Source organism: Mesoplodon bidens (genome assembly GCF_964165515.1).
Source record: "Mesoplodon bidens genome assembly, chromosome: 11".
NCBI classification, from domain to species: domain Eukaryota; kingdom Metazoa; phylum Chordata; class Mammalia; order Artiodactyla; family Ziphiidae; genus Mesoplodon; species Mesoplodon bidens.
Window position 1 is genome coordinate 68,948,442 of NC_138167.1, and position 22,004 is coordinate 68,970,445.

Consider the following 22,004-nt stretch of genomic DNA (forward strand, 5'->3'; position numbering starts at 1 on the left):
CTAATTATAAGAGACCCATTTTTTTCCCCCATTGGATCATAGCTATAGGTCGACCAGTCATTTAAATTTTTCTCCAAGTGTTCCCAGGTGGGTGTGGTACCTTAGAGGAAGCACTTCCCATTTTAGCTCAAAAAGTTAGTAACAGATGTCTGTGCGCTCAAACCAAAGTAAACAAACCAAACCAAAACCTCGCCAGAGGGAAGTCACAAAGTAAAACAAAGAGCAAAGGGATACCCCCAAAAGGATGGCAAAGAGATGCCCAGAAATCAAAAGCCAAACGGCAAAATGCCCCAAACGTGACTTCCAAGTGACGTTTGTCCAAAACGGTGCCTTACAAACAGAATTTCCCTTCACAGCGAGAATTCCCCAAATTGGAACCAAAGTTCCCCAAATGGACAGAGTCAAAAGGCCTCAGCTGTGTGCCCTGGGGGACTTACCAAAATGCTGGCGGGTGTGTCGTGACTTAACAAATGCCCTCTTTCTGATCCTCCAAGAGGATCAAAGTCTTCTCGGAGAAGTCCGGGCTGGCTGGTGCGGGGAAGGGAAGAGAAGGTGTCCTTAAGGCAAAAAAAAAAAAAAAAAAAAAAACAACCTCGGCAGCTGCTAGGGCAACGTCCCCCCTGTTCTCCGCCGCAGCTTTGGAGATCTGCAGCCATGACGGCGGGTCGGGTGAGGTGGGACACGGCCCTGCAGCAGGGAGTCCCTGGCAATCTGGCCTCAGAGAAACCCCCAACCGTTCGCTCTCCTGAAGGAGGCTGGCAGGCTGGCATGGAGAGAGATCCCCGAGCATCTAATCAGGCCAAGGGGCCCTGCGGGGCTGCCTGCCCGCGAGCATATCCTGGATGAACCCCCAAATTTTGTTGCCAAAAAAAAACCCACCTTGGCTCTCTGCACCAGTGCCAAACAGAAATACAGAGACAAGAGTTTATGGAGGAAAAAGAAAGATAGCTTTAATTCTTTGCCAGGCAAAGGGGAAACACAGCAGGCTAGTGCCTCAAGAACTGTGCCCCCCTTCTCTGGGGAATAGGGAAAGGTTGTAGAGCTGGGACTTGTGGTCTGAGGTAGGTGATAAGGCTCAAAGTAATTAAGGTTTTGCATTTCTTTCTTCTTTTCTGCAAATTTACGGCCAAAGCTGGCGTCAGGCGGCTCAGCAACCGGGTCTGGTGTCCCTGAGGTTATCTGCCCCTGACCTTTCTGAAATGAAGAATGTTACAAGGGAGAGTAGAGGGACAAGAATGCCAGGTGCCGAGTGTAATTCATATGGAGTCATTAGCTTTGTGAAGGACAAGTCTAGCTACAAGTGTTTGTTAGTCTAACAGCTAAAAAGTAACCAAGATTGCTTAACTCTTTCAGGCCTGTTTAAGTTGCTTCCCTAGCCTGTTCATTGTCCCCTTGTTTTCTTTGTTTATCAGAAAAGAAAACTCTCATTTCTATTTTTGCTGCAACAAGGGTCCCAGCCAGGAGTCCCCATCTGGGTAGCCCTTAAGCCTGTCCGGCTTCACCACACTGCCTCTCCCCGCCCCCATCTCTGCTGTCAGGATCCCAGTGAGGCAGCCGGGTTGTCCTAGGCCCTCGGGCTGTTGTCAGGCAGAGATAGGACAGCTCCCTGCAGGGCTGTCTTATCTAATCAGGTCTCTCCCAAGCTGCTCTCTCCCCAGGCCTGCCCTCCCTCACTTGCCTTCCACCTCTGTGTTCTCTTCTCTTTCATCCTACTCCCCTTCCCTCTGGCATCCTGCACAGCGCCTCGCCTCTGCCCTGCCCGATCAAGTTTTGTAAAATTGTCACCGTGCTGTCTTTCACCGGGGGATCCTTTCGAAGGTGATTCACCCCACTGATTCACCCCACTGTACAGAGCCCGGCTCAGCGTGTATAAGGAATCATTTATAAATGCATTTGTAAGATAACTGATGAATTTAGTTCCTGGTTCCCTGAGCTGTTCTAGCTCTTTTATTGTCCTTCCTCACCAGCAATCCGTCCCTTCTTACTCTATCAGACTTTTTTTTTTTTTTTTTTTTTTTTTTGCACTACGCGGGCCTCTCACCGCCGCGGCCTCTCCCACTGCGGAGCACAGGCTCCGGACGCGCAGGCTCAGCGGCCTTGGCTCACGGGCCCAGCCGCTCCGCGGCATGTGGGATCTTCCTGGACCGGGGCACGAACCCGTGTCCCCCTGCATCGGCAGGCAGACTCTCAACCACTGCACCACCAGGGAAGCCCTACTTTTTTTTTTTAAATCTATATTTGACTGTGTTGAGTCTTCGTTGCTGCGTGCAGGCTTTCTCTAGTTGTGGTGAGCAGGGGGTACTCTTCCTTGCAGTGCATGGGTTTCTCATTGCAGTGGCTTCTCTTGTTGCAGAGCACGGGCTCTAGGCATGTGGGCTTCAGTAGTTGTGGCACACAGGCTCAGTAGTTGTGGTTCGTGGGTTATAGAGCACCGGCTCAGTAGTTGTGGCGCACTGGCTTAGTTGCTCCAAGCATGTGGGATCTTCCCAGACCAGAGATCAAACCCATGTCCTCTGTATTGGCAGGCATATTCTTAACCACTGCAGCAGCAGGGAAGTCCCTCAGAGAAAAATTTTAAAGCAGCTATTAAATATATACAAAAGGACATAAAGGAGAATATGCACATAATGAATAAATGAATAGAAAATCTCAATAGAGAAATAGAAACTATTAAAAAGAACCAAATGGAAATTCTAGAACTGAAAAAGTGCAATATCTGAAATTAAAAGTTCACTAAATGGGAAAAAAAGTTCACTAGGTGGGTTTAACAGCATATTGGAGATGACACAGGAAGGTATCAATGAATTTAAAGAGAGCTCAGTAGAAAGCATTCAATCTGAAGAACACAGAATAAAAGAATTGGAAAATCAAAGAGCCTAAGTGATCTATGCGACAATAGGAAGAGCTCTAATATATGTGTAATTGGAGTTTCAAAAGAAGAGAAAAGAGTAATGGAACAGGAAAACATTTTTTGAATTTTCCCAAATGTGGTCAAAGACATAAATTTAGAGTCCAGAATCTCAGTGATCCCCAAGCAAGATAAATACAAAGAGAATCACACCCTAGCACATCATATAAAATTCTGAAAACCAAAGATAAGAAAGAAAAAAATCTTGAAAGTAACTTAGAGAAAAACAACACTTTGCACACATGTAACAACAAAACAGATAACTGCATACATCTCATTTGAAACAATGGAAACCAGAAAACAGTGAAAGGATGCCTTTAAATTGCTAATACAAATGGAAAAAAAAAACCCTATCACTCATAATGCCATATCTAATTAATTATTCTTCAAGAATTAAAGCAAATAAAGACACTTTTAGATAAACTAAAATGCAGAGAACTGATTTCCAGCATATATAAACTATAACAACGGCTAAAATAAGTTATTCAGGCTGAAAGGAAATGATATCAGATGAAAACCTGGATCTCTTCAAGAACTGAAGAGCACCGGAAAGGGCAAATATATGGGTAAATATTAAAGATTGTATTTTCATCATGATTTCTTTAAAATATATATATGACAGTTTAAAGCAAAAACATCAACTTTATAGGATTCTTAGCCTGTAGATGTAGCACATATGAGAAAACAGCATAAAAGACAGGAAAGGATGGTAAATGAACCGATCTAGTTGCAAGGTTCTTACATTATTTTATGTGTACAATATTAACTATGGAAAATTAAGGATGTACACTATAATCCCTAGAGTAGCTGCTAAATATAATGCAAAGAGGTATAGCTAAAAAACCAATGGATAAATTAAAATGGAATTCTAAAAATACATATTCAATTAACGCAAACAAACTGTGGAAAGGAAGACCAGAAGAACAAAAGACACACAGAACAAACAGAAAACAAATACTTGAAAACTAATAGTTGACCTAAATCAAAACATATCAATAATTATGTTAATTGTAAGCAAACTAAACATTCCAATTAAAAGGTGGAGATTGTCAAGATATGTAAAAAAGCCAGACCCAACTATATGCTGTCTATAACAGATGCACTTATATATAAAATCACAGGTAGGGCTTCCCTGGTGGCGCAGTGGTTGAGAGTCCGCCTGCCGATGCAGGGGACGCGGGTTCGTGCCCCGGTCCGGGGAGATCCCACATGCCGCGGAGCAGCTGGGCCCGTGAGCCATGGCCGCTGAGCCTGCGCGTCCGGAGCCTGTGCTCCACAATGGGAGACCCCCCAACAGTGAGAGGCCCACATACCGGAAAAAAAAAAAAAAAATCACAGGTAGGCTGACAGTAAAAAGATTGAAAAAGATATATCAGACAAACAGCAATCACAAGAAGGTTGGAATGGTTCTATAAATAGCAGATAAAGTAAACTTCAAGACAAAGAGTATTGCCAGAGTTAAAGAGAGACATTTCAAGATGAAAAAATGGTCAGTACATTAGGAAGATATAACAATCATAAAGGTGTAGCAGCCTAATAACAAAGCTTCAAAATAGATGAAGCAAAAATTGACAGACTTAAAAGGAGAGTTAAAAGCAGACAGACTTAAAGGGAGAAATAAATTCACAATCATACTTGATTTTAACAACCCTCTCTCAACAACTGATAGAATAGTTAGACTGAAAAATCAATAAAGACACAGAGAATCTAAACAACATCTGTCAACCACCTTGACCTCATTGACATTTAGAGAACATGCCACAGAGCAACTATAGAATAGATATTCTTTTCAAGTATCCATGGTACATTCACAGACAGACCACAGGGTGGGCCATAAAGCAAGCCTCAATAAATTTCAAGATTGATATCTAAGAGCACTTACTATGAGCTCTTTACTTGCACTATCCCATTTAATTCTTCACAATAACCCTAGGATATTGATAAGTATTATTATAAGTCCAATAATACATAAAGAAGCAAAGGCTCAGGAAACGAAGTCACTTCTTTTTTTTTTTTTTTTTCTTTTTGCGGTATGTGGGCCTCTCACTGCTGTGGCCTCTCCCGTTGCGGAGCACAGGCTCCGGACGCGCAGGCCCAGCGGCCATGGCTCACGGGCCCAGCCGCTCCGCGGCATGTGGGATCCTCCCAGACCGGGGCACGAACCCGCATCCCCTGCATCGGCAGGCGGACTCTCAACCACTGCGCCACCAGGGAGGCCCCGAAGTCACTTTTATTCACTGGACTTCATTGTAACTTTTGGCAGCGACACTTTCACAAACTAAAGACAAATACACTTAACATCACACCTAGCCCCACCACATCCTTGTAGGTCAGTGGGAAAAACTTAGGACCTGTGGTCAAATGATCTGAGATGGGCCTGCCCTTGCCTCTAACTAGCTATGTGCCCTTGGTAAGTTACTTATCTAAAACTTGATTTGCACATTTATAAATGACATCTGAGGTACATACTGCAAGCTCCATTTTACAGATGAGAAAACCAAGCCTTAGATGGGTTACATCATACTGCATGTAAGTGGCAGAGCCAAGATTCCGATCCAGGTCCATCTGACTCCAAAGCCCATGTGTTCACCAATCTGGGCTCCACCAATCTAATGCCAGCACACCTGAGACATGTCTTCCCAGCACAAGTCTGAGATTTGCACTGCCAGGTGAAGCCTATGATAAGACCAAATATTTGCAGGGAATTCCCTGGTGGTCCAGTGGTTAGGACTCGGCATTCTCTGCCTGGACTGCCTGGGGTCCAGGTTTGATCCCTGGTGGGAGAACTAAGATCCCGCAGGCCGCGTGGTGTAGCCAAAAAAAAAAAAAAGACCAAATATTTACATTAAAGGGTAACCTTTTCAAAGAGTATTTACACATTAATTTTTATTTAAAGATAATATGAAAGACATAGTAGAGCTAAGTTGTTAAACATACATACACCTCCTGGGGCCAGTCTGCCTCGGTGAGTCTCGGCCCTGCCATCTGCTTGATTCATGATCTAGGGTAAGTTATTTATCCTTTCATGACCTCAGTTTCTCTCACATAAAATGCAAGTGTAACAGTATTTTGCTGTAAAATGTGACTGATGACAGTATTTTGTTTACTGTGAGGATACAATGAGTTGAAATGTGAAAAGTGCTAGAACATTTGGGAGGCATGTGTTAAGGACCACAGATGTGCTGGCCATTATTTCATTATTACGAAAGTTCTTAATCCTTCTGCAGAGTAAGCACTGTTGGTGCCTCATACAGCTAAGGAACAATGCAAGAAGGGTGGACAGATGTGCTCAAGGGCACTCAGTGGGTTGGGGGCAGAGCTGGTGAAGAAGTATATAGTTCCAGTTCTGGGCCAGGGCTCATTTTTCTACCCCATATCTGCCCCTGTTCAAGGATGGGGAGCAGGAGAGCTCCGAAAGGTGAGGGAGGCAAAGGCATTTGGCCAAGAGCAAAGGTCCTTCTGTGGGTACCCCCGCCAGCCTCTCACAGCTGTGAGGCTTTGCCCAGCAGAATCTGAGCCACCAGGTGGGAACACGTGAGGAGCCTCACCCCAACAGGGGGCGGGACCCGGAATGAGCCCTGGTGCCCCGGTCCGCATGTGTCTACTGAGGGCACTGGCGGGGGCCAGGGCGGTAACAGCATATGCCCCCCTACATCACAGCCATGACACTTGCATCTACCGTCCCAGGAGGGAGCGGCTGCCAATCTAGGAGTTGAGGGTCATGTCACTGTTCCAGTGCCAAGTCTTTATGTTCAGAAAGGGGTGAGGGGACACTGTGTAATTGCTGGAAACACGGCAGAACATGAAACACAGGAAACCAGCTTCTTGCACAACGCAAATCATGGTTCCAATTGTCCTGCAACAGTGTTTCAAAACAAACCACAAAAAGCAGCAATTGCTATCAAGATGGGAACTGAAAACAGATACTCCGGGACAGAGCTCCCCAACCTTTTTGGCACCAGGGACCGGTTTCGTGGAGGACAGTTTTTCCACGGACGGGGTGGGGGGGTGGTGGGGAGAAGGGGGAGGTGGGGAGCGGCAGGTGAAGCTTCGCTCCTTGCCGCCGCTCACCTCCTGCTGTGCGGCCCCTGCTCTAGGAGCATTACCTCTTGAAGAGAAACTCACTGTCAGCTTACACGTGGCCCACCATCTCTCTCTCTCTTGTTTTTGTTTTTGTTTTTTAATGGCCGCCCCACATGGCTTAGTGGGATCTTAGTTCCCTGACCAGGGATCAAACCCGGGCCCTCAGCAGTGAAAGCACGGAGTCTTAACCACTGGACCACCAGGGAATTCTGTGTTGTTGTTTTTTTTCATGTTTATATTTCCTCTCAATTACATTTTTTAAAATAAAAATTTAAATTAATTTATCTATTTTTGGCTGCATTGGGTCTTCGTTGCTGCACACGGGCTTTCTCTAGTTGCGGAGAGCGGGGGCTAGGGGGCTACTCTTGTTGGGTGTGCGGGCTTCTCACTGCGGTGGCTTCTCTTGTTGCAGAGCATGGGCTCTAGGTGCACGGGCTCAGTAGTTGTGGCACGTGGGCTCAGTAGTTGTGGCTCACAGGCTCTAGAGCTCAGGCTCAGTAGTTGTGGCATACGGGCTTAGTTGCTCCACGGCATGTGGGTTCCTCCCAGACCAGGGCTCGAACCCGTGTCCCCTGCATTGGCAGGTGCATTCTTTTTTTTTTTTTTTTTTTTTGCGGTACGCGGGCCTCTCACTGTTGTGGCCTCTCCCGTTGCAGAGCACAGGCTCCAGACGTGCAGGCTCAGCGGCCATGGCTCACGGGCCCAGCCGCTCCGCGGCATGTGGGATCTTCCCGGACCGGGGCACGAACCCGTGTCCCCTGCATCGGCAGGCAGACTCTCAGCCACTGCGCCACCAGGGAAGCCCAGGCAGGTGCATTCTTAACCACTGCACCACCAGGGAAGCCCCACTCTGTGTTTTTTTGAAGGTGCCTTCCTCCAGCCGTGAAATCCTCAGACACATGGTCACTGAAATGTACCCGTCCCACAGCCCTGTTCCCTGCAGACTTGAGGGACCTGGGTTGTGCCCAGCTAGTGGCCTGGCTTGCCCTGGAGGAGGCTGTGAGACCACACTGCCACCATGTGGGCACCTCTGCTTACAGCCACAGCTGAAAATCTCTGCTGCCTGCCCCGCCACCAGCTGCAAGGGTTTGAGCCCCACATTGCCCTCTGGTGGCCTAGATTGGCTGGCTGGCCCTAGAGGTCGGTGGGAAAGAGGCAGCAGTGTAGGGTCAAATCAGACCCTTGCTCGGGGATCTAAAGCACAAGTTTAAGCTTCCGCCTCCTACTATTGGGGTGACCCTGGACAAGCTACTTATCCTCTATGTGTCTCAGTTTCTCTATCTGTAAGATGGGGGCTGTAACAGTAACAACCTCACAACGTTGTAGGATTAAATGAGTTAATACATCGGGGGTTTGGAACCGTGTCAGATGTCTGGTAACTCTTCAGTAGATCAGTAGCTTTCAAACCCTTTGACCATGATCCACAGTAAGAAATACATTCTTTATCACCACCTAGGACACACAGCTATATATATACATAACACTAACAAATATTTCACAAAATAATACTTATAACATGCAACGTACTCTGACAATTCTGATTGTTTTTTTAAAAGCTGATCATAACTCAACTTAATTTCTCAAACCCACTGGTGGAGGGCTTCCCTGGTGGCGCAGTGGTTGAGAGTCCGCCTGCTGATGCAGGGGACATGGGTTCATGCCCCGGTCCAGGAGGATCCCGCATGCCGCGGAGCGGCTGGGCCCGTGGGCCATGGCCGCTGAGCCTGTGGGTCCGGAGCCTGTGCTCCGCAACAGGAGAGGCCACAGCAGTGAGAGGCCCGCGTACCGCAAAAAAAAAAAAAAAGAAAACCCACTGGTGGCTCACGTCACGCAGGCTGAACAACACTGCAATAAATAAGTAAGTAAGCATGTGAGAGATTTCCTGCTGCATTGACAATATGGCTCCATCTTTGGAATACGATCCAAAGGAAAGGTAGTTATGCAGTTAGGTAATACCCACAGAATATCTTGTAGTAACCTATAGTGGAAAAGAATCTGAAAAAGATTATATATATCCGAATCACTTTGCTGTACACTGGAAATAAATCTTTATTGGAGTATTAAATAAATAAGTAAGTAAGTAAGTAAGTAAGTAAGTAAGTAAGTAAGTAAATAAGAGGTAGCAGAAGCTTTACCCTAGCTCAGGCTGCCAGTCCTGGCTTCCTTCCCTTCCCCTCCCACCTGTGCCCTGAGCCTGCCTTGTAACTGAGCCGGAGCCAGGCCAGGTCAGCTCTGGCTGGGCAGATGAGCCACCATAGAGCTGAGGAGACCCTCTGCAGCCTACTGTGAGTGCAGGCTTCTCGCAGGTTCTCGCCCTGCAGGCGGGAAGGACATGCTTTCACTCTCATCAGACACAAACAACATGGCAGGCCCTGTGCTCCGTCCATCCTGCAACCTCACAGCCCTCTATGAGGAAGGCATCATTCTTCCCATTTCTCAGCTGAGAAGCCTGAGGTCAGCAGAGGTGAAGTGACTATGGACTATGGATAAACAGGACTGGTCCTCCTTTGGAATTTGCAATGTGAATTAATCAGGGAAATTGGCCTTCCAGAAAATGCTGTGAAAATGCTAAATAGGGTTAATTGGAGGCTCTGAAAGAGAAAGCACTGGAGACAGAAAAACCGAACTGGAAACAGGCAGGGTGGGAGTGCCCCTGCCACATGGCATCTGGCATTAGCAGGAACAGCTGCACCAAAGAACACTGACCTCAGCAGGGGCAGGGGGACCGGTGTCCCACTGTGGATCACCACTGTTGGCTCCAGTCCTAGGCCGGGGCAGAGGCAAAAGCAAGAGGTCAGACAAGGTGGAGGAGACCATGCTTGCCCACGCCCTCCCCTGGTCTCCTGCCTGTGATGGATGAGGAACTCTATTTAGCAGAAGGCTGACCAGGGGATGTGAACCTGTTCCAAGGAAGTCCATCACCCCATTCCAGAGGAAGGTCCCTGCACAGCTGTGGCTGTGGCCCTGCCTGCCTGGGGAGTGAGGCAGTGAACCTGCCAGTTGGACAGACGACAAATAACAGCATGATGTGGCTAAGATGAGCTGGAGAAAAACATGGCAATGATTTTGGAAGGGCACAATGGGCCCATGCAATGTCGTGGGGGAAATAGGATTTGGAGTCAAAGATGTGACTTGGGTCCCTGCTCTTTGTTCACGGAACAAGTAATCACTGAGCACCTATTACAATGCTCCAAGCCCCAAAGTAAGCATTGATGCACTGGTGATAGAGTGGTGAGCATAGCTGCCTCCCAAGTAAGCAATGGAGAGACAGAGACCCCCAGGTGCTTATAGTGAGTGAGGAATAAAGAAACTGTAACAATCCAGGGTACTGAGTCTGGTGATTGATAGACACACAGGGGCTGTAGAAGCTCAGTGGAGGGAATCTACCCCTGCTCGAGGAGGATCAGGTTTGTGTCTCCAGAGATGATGCCTAATCTGGTAACTGGTAGCATTTTCTCAGATGAACAGTAGAGGGAAAAGCCTTCCAGTCGTAGGGAGTAGCAAGTACAAAGCACAGGGATGGGAGAGACATTTAGGTGAACTATGGTTCTGTGATTCCCACTGGCTGGAGTGGAGGTGTGAGATAGGGCTCTGCCAATGTACCTGCTTCATGACCCTGGACAAGTCATGTAACCTCTCAGACTATAAACTGCTCCCTGGGATATCAAAAGATACTTGGTTTAATAAGCATCTATGGAACATCCTCTGTGAGCCAGGCACTGTATCAGGTTGGTGCTGGGCATATGGAGATGCGTAAAAGCTACAAATCCCTACTCACAGGAAGCACAGGGTCTCGTGGAAGAGACAGACACTATGCACTGTTTAATAAGAGTCATGAAGAAAGCACCAGAGAGAAGGAGGCAATTAATGCTGCTCAAAGAAGAGGTGATGAGTAAGTGTTCTACCAAGTGGACAGAGAAAAAAGCATTTCAAATTAAGCAAAGGCAAGGAGGAAGGAAAAGGCATTGATGTATTCATAGAACAGGTCAGGAATGGTTGTAAGGTAAGGTACAGGGTGCAGGGGAGACAAGGGGTGACTGTGACACCAGCCTGGGACACACAGGTGCCTGGACCCCTGTTGTCCATGACAGTGACAATGGGTATGAAAGCAAGGCCCAGGCCCAGGCAGGTTCACAGGTCACCACACTTTCTGTGGGGCCTCAAAGGCAGGCCCTCCAAGTACTACCACCATCTGGCATCTTGTCCGGGCCCAGTTCCCCAGCACTCCAAAGAGACAAGCTTGAGGAGCCTGGGTGGAGGACAAGCCCAGCCATTTATGTCACGTATTGGGAAACAGAAGCCCCCAGGGGCATGGTGACTTTCCCGAAACCACGAGGTTATACAGTCGCAAGAGACAATCAGACAAAGGGGTGCGATGCTGGCTGACATATACTGCAACAAGAGCTTGCAAACTACAGAACCAGCCCTCCCTCCCGCCCTTCTTCTCCAACTAGTACCTCCCGGTCGCTCCCTCCTCCTTCCCCTCCTCTTCCGGACCCTCCTCTGGGGCCCGCCGGCCTCTTCCGGTCCCTCCCCCTGAGGACCCGCCCCTCTCGCCGGTCCCTCCCCTAAGGGCCCGCCCCTATTCCGGTCTCTCCCCCCAACAGCCCTTCTCTTCCGATTCCTAACTGAGGCTTCGCCCCACCTCCCGTCACGTTGCAGAAAGGCTTGCTCCAGGTAGCCTGTCCCCGGAAGTGACGCTAAAGGCCCGCCCCTGAGGAAGTGACAACAGGAGTGCCCTTGACCGGTGGGGAGGGCTACGCTGTGCATGCCTCCGCTCTCGCTGCAGGGAGGTAGGAGGCCCGTGGGGGTGGCGCGAGGTGGTGTCGAGGCGGCTGAGGCACTCTGCCAGCGCGCTCCTGTGCGGGCCGGCGGCCGAGCGGGCAGAGACCCTGGGCTGGGGGAACCTGCTATCCGGGTAGCCGGGGTCTCTGGTCCCTGGTGGCGTCCAGTTCCTTCCCCACACACGTTCCTCCTTTTTTAGTTTCCCCCTCCTACCCCGTGCCTCCGTTCCTCCTCGAATTGTTGCGGTTTCTCTTTCCTGATCCTTTGACAGCCACCCTCTTTGTCCTAAATTTCCCATTAAAACACTTTGAAAAAGAGTAATCGGTAGAGTAAGGACTTCTCAGACCGCCGTGGGTTCCAACGTTGATTCTCACTTAATAATTGGGTTATTTTGGACATGTCACGATTTACCTGAGCCTCGGAGTTTCCCATATACAACTCTTTTAATGGTGTATTGACTGCCCCTACCCTTCCTGCCTCTTACCCTCACAGATGGCTCAGCGGCTTCTCCTGAGGAGGTTCCTGGCCTCCGTAATCTGCAGGAAGCCCTCTCAGAGTCGGTGGGCGCCCTGTGCCTCCAGGGCCCTGCAGACCCCACAGCGCAGTCCTAATAACCTGACAGGAATACCCAGCCAAGCCCGGTCAATATACACCACCAGAGTCTGTACAACGACCTTTAACATCCAGGATGGACCAGACTTTCAAGACCGAGTTGTCAACAGTGAGACACCAGTGGTTGTGGATTTCCATGCACAGTGAGTCCTGGGAGTTGGCAGAAGACTGGGGTATCACTTGTTCAGGTATTTGTTTATTGAGAGCCTGCTATGTCTCAGTACTACATTTGATTCTTCTCATACGTAGACTCATTCCAAAGACTGATGAGACCCAATCCCTTCTCTCAAAGATTAAGTATAGTGTGGCAGGAGACAAACTAGTAAACAGTCTTCAGAACTCACTGTGATTGGTGCTGCGAAACACTTATGTTCTGTATCTCACTGCCCGATTGGCCCCGGTCATCTTCAGCTTGAACCAAAGCAGGAAGAATATGACTCCAGCATCATCTGACTTCTGGTGTATACCAGTTCCTGGCCTGTTAGAGAGTTGATTTTATTTTAACATCTTGCCACCTAACCTGGGAAGGGCTGACAAAAAGTTATCAGTGCCGCCGCAGTGGTGCCCAGGCATGCAGGGGATGGGCAGGAGTTTCTTTCCAGTGCTGTGTGAGTTTGTTTTAGGGATATTTAAGTGTCTGTGGCCTTCTGATTGTTGGCCTGGCCTTCTTCATTTCCGGACCTTTGAGGCCTGGCTAGACGCCTGACTCCAAAACTACTGGACAAACCCCTCAGAATGCGGCATCCTGAAAGAAGCCAGCGTAGCCTGAGTTAGAAGTTGGAAGGCCTTTTGCGCAAACCAAACCACTGACAGATTCTTTTGCTTTCTTTCCCATTCTTTCTGTGACTCAGCGTGTTGCCTTGGGCAGGCCATGTGGTGTCCTTCTGCCTCCCTCTCTTCACTTTGATAGGAGATAAGGGCTTGCAGACTGGGTTTTTAGGTGTTGTGAGTTCATTGAAATCTCTGAATGCAAAGGGTTTAAAGGCTGAGAATAAAATAGGAGTCACCAGTCAGGGGTTCGTGAAAGGCAGAGCTGTCCTACCCTCCTGGTCTGATGAGCGTACCGGAGAATGCTTCTAAAATGGATGAAAAGTGGGGTAATGCCTTATCTTCTTCCCCAAAAAGGAAGCAGGGGGTGAGTTTGTTCATTCAGTGCCAGGCACTGTCCTTAGTGGCACATACTTAGAGATGACAGCCTAGGCTTACCACCTAGAGGGGAACACCTGTGTTAGTGTAGTGATGGCAGTTGACACAGGGCCTGGGGGATCACAGAGTAACCTGGGCTAAAAGAAAACACTTGGAACACAACCTTGGATGCAGTCCCAGACCTTGCACAAGTCTTATAACTTGTTTGGGCCTTAGTTTCTTAGGAAGACGTTTTCTTTTCCTTTGCAGGGTTGAGGGTTCTGTGTAGTAAAAGCCGAGAAGGTCCTGGCACAGTGGCTGGCAGTCATAGATACTCCCTAGCTACTGGTTTCCGTTCCCTTAGTTCTGAGCCCGTGAGGTGTTTGAAGTAACTCTGCAGCTTACAAAGCATATTTATCCTCATTGCCTTAATTGATTTCTTATCATAGCTTCTAGATCCAGTCTCGCTTTCAAATGAGGAAACTGAGGCTTCAGAACAATCAGCTGGTTGGCAGGAGCCTGTCTTTGAACCTAAACCTTTTAACTTCAAATCCCATGTTCATCTATATGACAGTGTATTTCCTTTAGATATAGTGAAATAAGTGAAATAACCTTTCTAAGGGTCTTAGGATGAGGCCCGTGTTTTAGAAATCCAGGACCTGTAAAAATTCCCCAGATGCAGAGTCTCCTGGAGTTACCTGGCATGTCAGCATTACAGGTTAATGTCCAGACACTGTAAGCAGAGGTGATGAGGCCAGACAGTCCCTTGGAAAGATGTGGGTCAAGGGAAGGTCCTGGGAAACCGTAGATTGATTGGTGAGCACTTTTGTGACGGGATGCTTCTCCTTCCCCTTCCGAGGTGGTGTGGTCCCTGCAAGATCCTGGGGCCAAGGTTAGAGAAGGTGGTGGCCAAGCAGCATGGAAAGGTGGTGATGGCCAAGGTGGATATTGACGACCACACAGACCTCGCCATAGAGTATGAGGTATGTTTCGGCAGGGGATGGCCACAGGGCAACTGGTGTGGGGATGCTTGGGGCCACAGGATAGCTGGAGACGTCTTGGGGGCCACCAGGGAGTCAGTAAGGGGGTGTCTTGATTCTTTCTAGAGATCTCAGGGGTTCAGAGCACTTCAGATGTGACTCCCTTGGTCCTCTGAGCCTCCTGTCTCTCTTCACCACCTTTAGGCAGTGGGATGTGTGACGCCAAACACCAGGTTTTTCTCAGAATCTTGGGAAATTGATGCCCTCCCTCATTCATGGATTCATCCATCCATCTGTGAGCCCTACGGCGTGCCAGGCGTACATGATTCTGGCGCAACTAAGATGAGCTCCTTGTCCCTGGGGTTGGGGTGGGGGAGTAAAGGGGATAGGGAACGTGTCACGTTAGAGGGACCCTCTGAGCAGAGCCATGAAGGATGCACAGAGAGGAAGGCAGGGCCGAGAGCACAGCAAACACAAAGACATGAGCTGTTCTGTGTCTGACTGGCTTGTGCATTCCTTCAGCAGACATGTATTCAGAGTCCCTTCAAGGCCAGGGCTCTTACTTGGTGGTGAGGATGTGGCAGTGAACAAAGCTGACAGAATCCCTGCCTTTGTGAGGCCTACATGCTAGTATTTTAGATTGGGCGTCCACAAACTTGTTCTCTAAACGACGAGGTGGTACATGTTTGAGGCTTTGCAGGGCATTGGTCTCTGTTGCAGTACTCACCTGTCTTGTAGCACGAGAGCAGCCATAGAAAGTATCTAAACAAATGGGCGTGGCCGTGTGCGGATAAAACATTTACGAAAACAGGCAGCGGGCAGCAGGTTTGGCTTGTGGGCCACCGTTCGCTGATCCCTGTTTTAGATAATAAGTGCCGTGGAGAAAAAGAAATCAGGAAGAGGGGGTGGGAGTGCTGGGCACAGGGCTGGGGAGGGTTTCCTTTTTTAAAGGGTGGGCTAGGGAAGGCCTCGCTGAGAAGCTGACAGCTGAGCAAAGACCTGGAGGGAGTAAGGACCGAACCATGCCGCTCTTTGGAAGAGCGATCCAGTGGAGCAGACATCCTTTGCAAAGGCCCTGAGGTCAGGGTCTCACACGTTTGCTCACAGAACCTCAGGGCCTGTGTGCCTGGAGCAGAGCTTGCCAGAGGAGGAGGAGCCGGAGATGCGTGGGATGTGGAGCATCCTCTGGGCCTTGGAGACCACTTTGTAGTTGGAGAAAGGGGAGCGGTCCATTGTGGCTGGACGGCCACAGTGAAGGGCCGAGCAAGCGGTGAGAGGACAGCCAGCTGGGAAAGCCGACTGCTGCCAGATTGGAAGGGGCCTGGATAGCATTATTCCAGAGCCAGGGTCGCCCCTGGTGGCCTGTGGGCCACATCTGGCTCACTAGCTTGATTGGTCTGGCCCTCAAAGTGTTTTTGTTTTTGTTTTAAAATGCTGAATCAGATGCTGTTATTTAAAACTCAGAAGATTTCACGGGAACATCCAGATTTCTGGTTCTCTTGAAATATCTAGATCTGGCCAGAGTGAACCTTCATCCCTCCCTGGTAATAAGTGACTGAAAGAGGTGGTGTCTCTCTTTCTCAGAGTTTGGAAGTCCAGGTTCGACTCTCTCTAGACCAGGCGAAGTAGAGATGCCCATCCTCCAGCCAGTCCCTGTGGCAGGAAGGGGATGGGGGCGGGGGTGAGAATAGGCTGGCTGCCCTCGGAGCTGGGGCTGGGGGTGGTCACTCAAAGGAAAAGCCGGCTGCCCTGACCAGAGGCAAAGGAAAAAGATGCTGGGCAGGCAGACCCACGGATGACGACTGCAGGTGGTTGGGGGGATATTACCAAAGTAAGACTATCCATGGCACTGGGTGGCCGGGGGCCGCTTACAAGGGCTCGAGGGAAGGAATGAATTGTAGTTTGTTTCTGTTTTTGTTTTCAAAAGCTCTCCCACTGATTGCCCAGTCAAGGGGGTACTTGTCTGACCATTTAGGGGCGCCTAGCTTTCACTGCTTGCCCCTCCCTCCCCCAGAGATCCACGGCAGCTGTGGGAGTGAGGGTGTGGCCTTCTCGTGTGAGCTTAGGGCTGGAGCTTCTGGGCACCCCAGGGTGATGGGAAGGCTCCAGGTGTCTTAGGCTCCCTCCCTCCTGAGCTTCAGCTTCAGCCTCAGGCAGTGGAACTTCGGCCAACACATCCTGAGCACCGACCGTGTCCCAGCAACTGCAGTAGCTGTAAGGATACAAAAAGAATAACCCAGTTCCTCCAGCTCTGGCCACACGGGTGGTGAGAATCACCAAGACCACCCCACCTGCATTCCAGGGAGCCTGCATTCCAGGTGATGTACGGCCAGGCCCTGAAGCCCTGTGGTTAAGCCTGGGAAGTGTGTGGTGGGGGAGAGGTCCTCTTGTAGGGTCTTCTCCCTCCGTCCACTGTCCACATAGTACGGCATAATATAGAAATTCCTCAAGGCTGCTGGGCCCACGTCCCCTGGACCCAGCCTCCTGGTTTTGCCAGGCCCTGGGCTGACGTCATTGCAGGGTTTAGGAAGCTCCAGTGGGGATTCTTCCTGACCCCTCCCCAACCCCTTTCCTTCCTTTCTTCCTTCCTTCCTTCCTTCACACCTGTTGTTTTGAAGAGAATCTGAGGAAGAAGTTTCAGCTAAGAGATCCGTAGTACCTCCTGGGACAGCTTCCTCCAAAGCCTGAAGGCCTTTTCCGAATGGTGGATGGACTTGGAGAAACTGCTTTAAGTTTTTCAGGGAATATAATTCTTCCCAAGCTCTCCTGCCACCCCCAAGCCCAGCACACACCCTCAGGGTGAGTCTCCCTCCTCACACAAGTTCCTCTTCCCCTCCCTCCACACTCTATGCTTCAGTCAACTGTCCACCCTAGAATTTCACCATCTCCCAAAGGAGAGGGAAGGGAAAGCGGCCCGGGGCCTTGGGGTGCCCCCCCCCACTCTGCACCGCCTGGCTTGGCAGAGTGAAGAGCTCTCTGCTCCCCCGTCACCTCAGGTCCTCTGTTGGGTGCCCCCCAGTCGTTCAGACCGTGGGGAGAGAGCGGATCGGGCTGCGGACCTTCACGCTTTCTTCTGGGGCTTCTGCTGCTCGCCTCACACTTGGAGTTTCATCCTTTTATTTCTCATCTTACAGAGAACGCCCTTTAAACAACATTATAAAAACAACCAAGTAGCAATAATCTTAGCATGGAAACAAACCACTGTCAATATTTGGGGTACCTCATTGGAATTTTTTATTTGAATTTTTAATGGTCCATATAACCTCATAGACAGTTCATTGAATAGTATTTCAGTATTGTTGAAATAATGCATAGCTGGAATGCACAGTACTTCTGTCATTACCATATTCCCTTATTTTGAAAGTTTTCTAAATCAGCACTTTCAAACATGAGTATGACCTGGGATATTGTTTAAAAGCAGATTATGATACAGTGGGTCCAAGAAGGGTCCAAGATTCTGCATTTCTAATAAGCTTCCAGGTGATGCCACTGCTGGGAGTCCAGGACCCAGCATCGAGGAGCAAAAACCCTGAAGCTCTGGGCCGGCCTAGGGGAGGCGCCGTCAGCAAGTGGGTTTGGACAAGTGGATAATGACTCAGTATCCACCGTTACCGTCTCATACAGAAGAGTTTCACCATCCTAAAATCCTCTCTGATTGACCTTTTCCTCCCTTCTCCGCCTGAACTCCTGGCAACCACTGATCTTTTTACTATCTCCGTAGTTTTGCCTTCTCCAGGATGTCATATAGTTGGACTTGATTCTTTCAGTCATAGTTTTTCCGAGAACCCTCCTGTATCCAGAAGCTTCTACAAAGCATTTGGCCCTTCTCGTTTGAAGCCTGAGATCCTTTTAATGCTTCCCCCCACATCCTTCCCTGCCCTGCTGGGACTCAATGTTTTTATCTCCAATCCCTTGCTCTTGGGCCGAGGTATAGCACAGTTTGATGTCACGACAGCAAAGTCCCACAGATCTTGTTTCAAATTCCAGCCCTATCGCTTAGTCACTCAGCCTTTGAGCCTCAGTCTTCCCATCTGTAAAACGAGCCCACCTTGAGGCAGGAGTTGATGAGCCAGCACACACAAGTGGTCCGGGTTGTCCCTGACACCTAAAAAGCACCAGTATGTGGCTGCCGGGGGGACAGTGACCTTTTCCTTTGTGTTCTGCAATTGGCTGAGGAGGAGGTCACCAGTCTCCTGTGACAACTAGCACTGTGCCGGTCTGCCTGTCCCTCAGGAGGTCCTTCGCATTTCCCAAATGGAGGAAATTGGGGTGAGACGGGAGAAGACCAGGCAGGGACACCAAGCTCAGTGGCAGTGTGGGCTGGGGGGCTGCAGGTTGGTGGGAAGACACACACGCACACACGCACACCCCTACCCCTCCTGAGTTCCCAGGGCCTTTAGCCAAGCATGGAAGCCTCCAGGTGGCTTCACGAGCAGGAGCTCAGCGCATCTTAGCGCATCTTTTCATCTCTTCTCCGGCCTCTTGATTCCCTCAGTGGCACCAGAATTGAGAGGGGAGCTGAATTCTCGCTCCACCACGATCCCCTTACGCTTCCATCGCCTTTCCAGAAGAATGTGCCAGGGACCTATGTGCTTCCATTTAAGGCAGTCTTTTTACAAGCACCAGCCCTTCCAGATCTGTGAGCCGAACTCAGGGTCAGCAAAGCCACATCCTCCTCCTTGGGGGTAGGGGAAGTCCAATCACAACCCAGGTATCCCTGCAGTGTCCTAGAAGATCCAGCTTCTGGCAAGCCCATGACTCTGTGTTTGTGTGTGTATGTGTGTGTGTGTGTCTGTCTGTCTGTCTGTCTGTGTGTCTAGGCTCAAACGTCAAAGAACTCCCTTGATCAGTAATGACTAGATTTTGGTTGTCATGAAAATACAGTTGCAGCGTGTGCTGTACACCCAACTACAGCATGGTCTGTGTGTGTGTAAGCACACGTGTGAGTTTACACAAATGCGATTGTAAAGGGAATCATCTAGAATTCTGGAGAAAAACTGAGTCTACTCCAAGCCACCTCAGTGAGCACAGCGTCCTGCTTAGAGGGAGGACGGTAAAAACAATTAGACCACTGCTCAGACATTGAGATACAGTTTTACCTCAGTTAAAGAAGCACAGGACAGCATGGGATCCAGCATGGGCGAAGTGGAGCAGTTAGTGCCTGAGCCTTGGGCCTCAGTTCAGAGCTGCCGGATGTGAGGCCGCTGCCTCCACAGACCAGTAGAGGGCGCAGGAGACTGCATGTGCGGGCCCGGGGGCGCCTCCAGGGACTGCATCCTGGAAGGAACCTTTCTGGGCCTGCAGCCGGGGCAGCCATGTGCTCAGCCTCGCGCTTCACGCTATCACACGTGCCAGGGGCGCGAAGGACGGATCCAGTGGTGGCGCCATGAGCAGGGGCACACGTGGTGGTCAGCCCACCACCAGATGGGTCTGCCTGCACACTGCCTCTGGGAAGTATATCAGCTGCCACCAACAGTAGCCCCAGGACAGCCCTTGAGGGGACCTGAAGGCACTAACAGGGACAGGCACTCTTGTCATCTTACCTGCTGTGTTTGTCCCCAAAGCCCATTAGAAGAGAGGTGCACAGCTTGCCACCTACTGAGATTGGGCCTGTCAGGCCCGCGCTTCTGTTTTGTAACTGACACATGCACAGTCAGAACGTTCCAAATCTTAGGTCTGGCTTCCCAGGGTGACTCATGGGCAGGACAGCACTCAGGACACGTGAAGAACTGGTACGTTTGTAGAAATCACCGTTGTTACTTTGTAGTTAACTTGTATGTAAGAAAAGTCTGTTTATTTTGTTCTGTTTATATGGTTTTTTCAAACGCCGACAATGCCAGGTGGGGAGCCCAGGCAGCAGAATGCGCGCTGCCAGAGCAGGTCTTGGGCCTCATTTATGTACCACGTGATCTCTACAGGTCCCCTGGGGGACCTTGAGAAAATGCTTCACAGGCCAAGAATGTCCAACCCCCCTAATAAATAAATATAGGCTCACAAGGCTGAGCCCCTCCTCCCACACTGCCCAGTGTGTCAGTGAATTTCTGGAGCCTGTTAACCATCGTGGCGTGGAGCTGAAAGAGGTTGCGCGGGGCCCTGGGTTTTCCTTTTGTGACGTGCCCTCTGTGGCCTTCATTTGTTGAGTGCCCACTGTGTGCTGGGCACCGTGCCAGGTGCAGGGCGCTGTGCTAAGACTTGCAGAAATTAGCCCGTTCAGCCCCCATGACCGCTAATATAAGTCCCGGTAGTATCTCCATTTGCTGATGAGAACACTGACACTTAAGAGTGATGAAATGGCTCGCCCAGAATGGCCTGAGATTGGCTCAGCCGGCCCCAGAGCCTGAGCTCCCGACCACTCAGCTTTATATCCAAATCTTTAATCCCTGTCCTAGACCTGCACCATAGAAACTCATCCCCATTTCACAGAAGAGGGCACCAAGGCTCTGAAGGTGGCGTGACCCAGCCAAGGCGCCCAGCTAATGCGTGGCAGGGCCAGGATTCCGATTCTCCTGGTCCGCGTGTGCCAGGCCGCCCCTCGGGGCGGTTCTCTTAGCCCCTCAGCTCCTCCCTGCCCACAGCCCTGGCCTGCAGCTGCACGGGTTATTTTAATCTCCTGTCGTTCCAGCCAAACCACTGGGACAGTGAGTCAGGCACACAGTTGGGGGAGGAAGGGTGCTGCTGGGAGCCCACAGTGGAAAAGTTCCTCCAGGTCCGGACCTGCAGGCCCTGCTGTACCCCTGCGCAAAGGGAAGGGGGCCCACCTGCGGCTTTGGGCAGTCACTGCCCTGCATGAGCCACCAGCCCTCTCCCCAAAGCTTGGGAATAACGGGCAAGAAGAGCTCACCTCTGAGTGACTTGGCCTCCTTTGTCCCCTCCACCTAGGTGTCAGCTGTGCCCACCGTGCTGGCCATCAAGAATGGAGACGTGGTGGACAAGTTTGTGGGCATCAAAGATGAGGACCAGCTGGAGGCCTTCCTGAAGAAGCTGATTGGCTGACAAGCAGGGGAGCGTCCTGACTGCCCCGGCCCACCTGGGCCCCGTGTTCCCGTGGGGACCCCGATAGAACTCAGCCCTTCTGTGCCGGCCCTTCCCGCCTCCTCCCTCTGTCTGGCCCCTGTGGGCCCGTGCTTTGGAGACCAGGCCTCCAAACACAGGAGCCTCAAGTGCTCCCAACCCGGCTGACGGCCAGGGTGGCTGCCCAAGGAGCAGTGCCGCCGCCGAGCTGGGACAGATGTCTCCCCACCCACTCTGTCGGCTTCCTCTAGGGCTTGTCGCCATGCTTCCGGGATGCTGGGGCAGAGTCCCGGGGCCAGCCTGCAGTGACAGCTTGGTCTCCCTGCTCCCCTCTGACCTGAACCCCGGTGCCTGGCTCATCTGCCTCCTGCATTTTTCTTTCCTGCTGCTGTTTTGTAAAAAGAAGAAGGAAAAAAGAAACCCAAACAAGTGAGAGTAATATACATAATTCCTTCATTTTTTGTAGGTCTGTAATAAAGAACTTTATGTGATCCCCTCTA

General features: G+C 50.2%; 1 protein-coding gene across 1 annotated transcript; it reads left to right on the forward strand.

The window, feature by feature from the left end:
* Nucleotides 1-11,678: 11,678 nt before the first annotated feature.
* On the forward strand, nucleotides 11,679-22,004 carry TXN2 (thioredoxin 2). The gene is made up of 4 exons (XM_081250386.1): nucleotides 11,679-11,784; nucleotides 12,269-12,531; nucleotides 14,373-14,496; nucleotides 21,373-22,004. The coding sequence occupies exons 2-4, from the start codon at nucleotides 12,269-12,271 to the stop codon at nucleotides 21,484-21,486; spliced, it is 501 nt and encodes a 166-aa protein (XP_081106512.1). The 5' UTR covers nucleotides 11,679-11,784; the 3' UTR covers nucleotides 21,487-22,004.

Excerpts from the sequence above, each read along its gene's own strand:
- TXN2 (XM_081250386.1), top strand. The coding sequence starts at position 12,269 with ATGGCTCAGCGGCTTCTCCTGAGGAGGTTCCTGGCCTCCGTAATCTGC. Across the intron at positions 12,532-14,372 it reads GTTGTGGATTTCCATGCACA|GTGGTGTGGTCCCTGCAAGA; the intron begins GTGAGTCCTGGG and ends TCCCCTTCCGAG. Across the intron at positions 14,497-21,372 it reads ACCTCGCCATAGAGTATGAG|GTGTCAGCTGTGCCCACCGT; the intron begins GTATGTTTCGGC and ends CCCTCCACCTAG.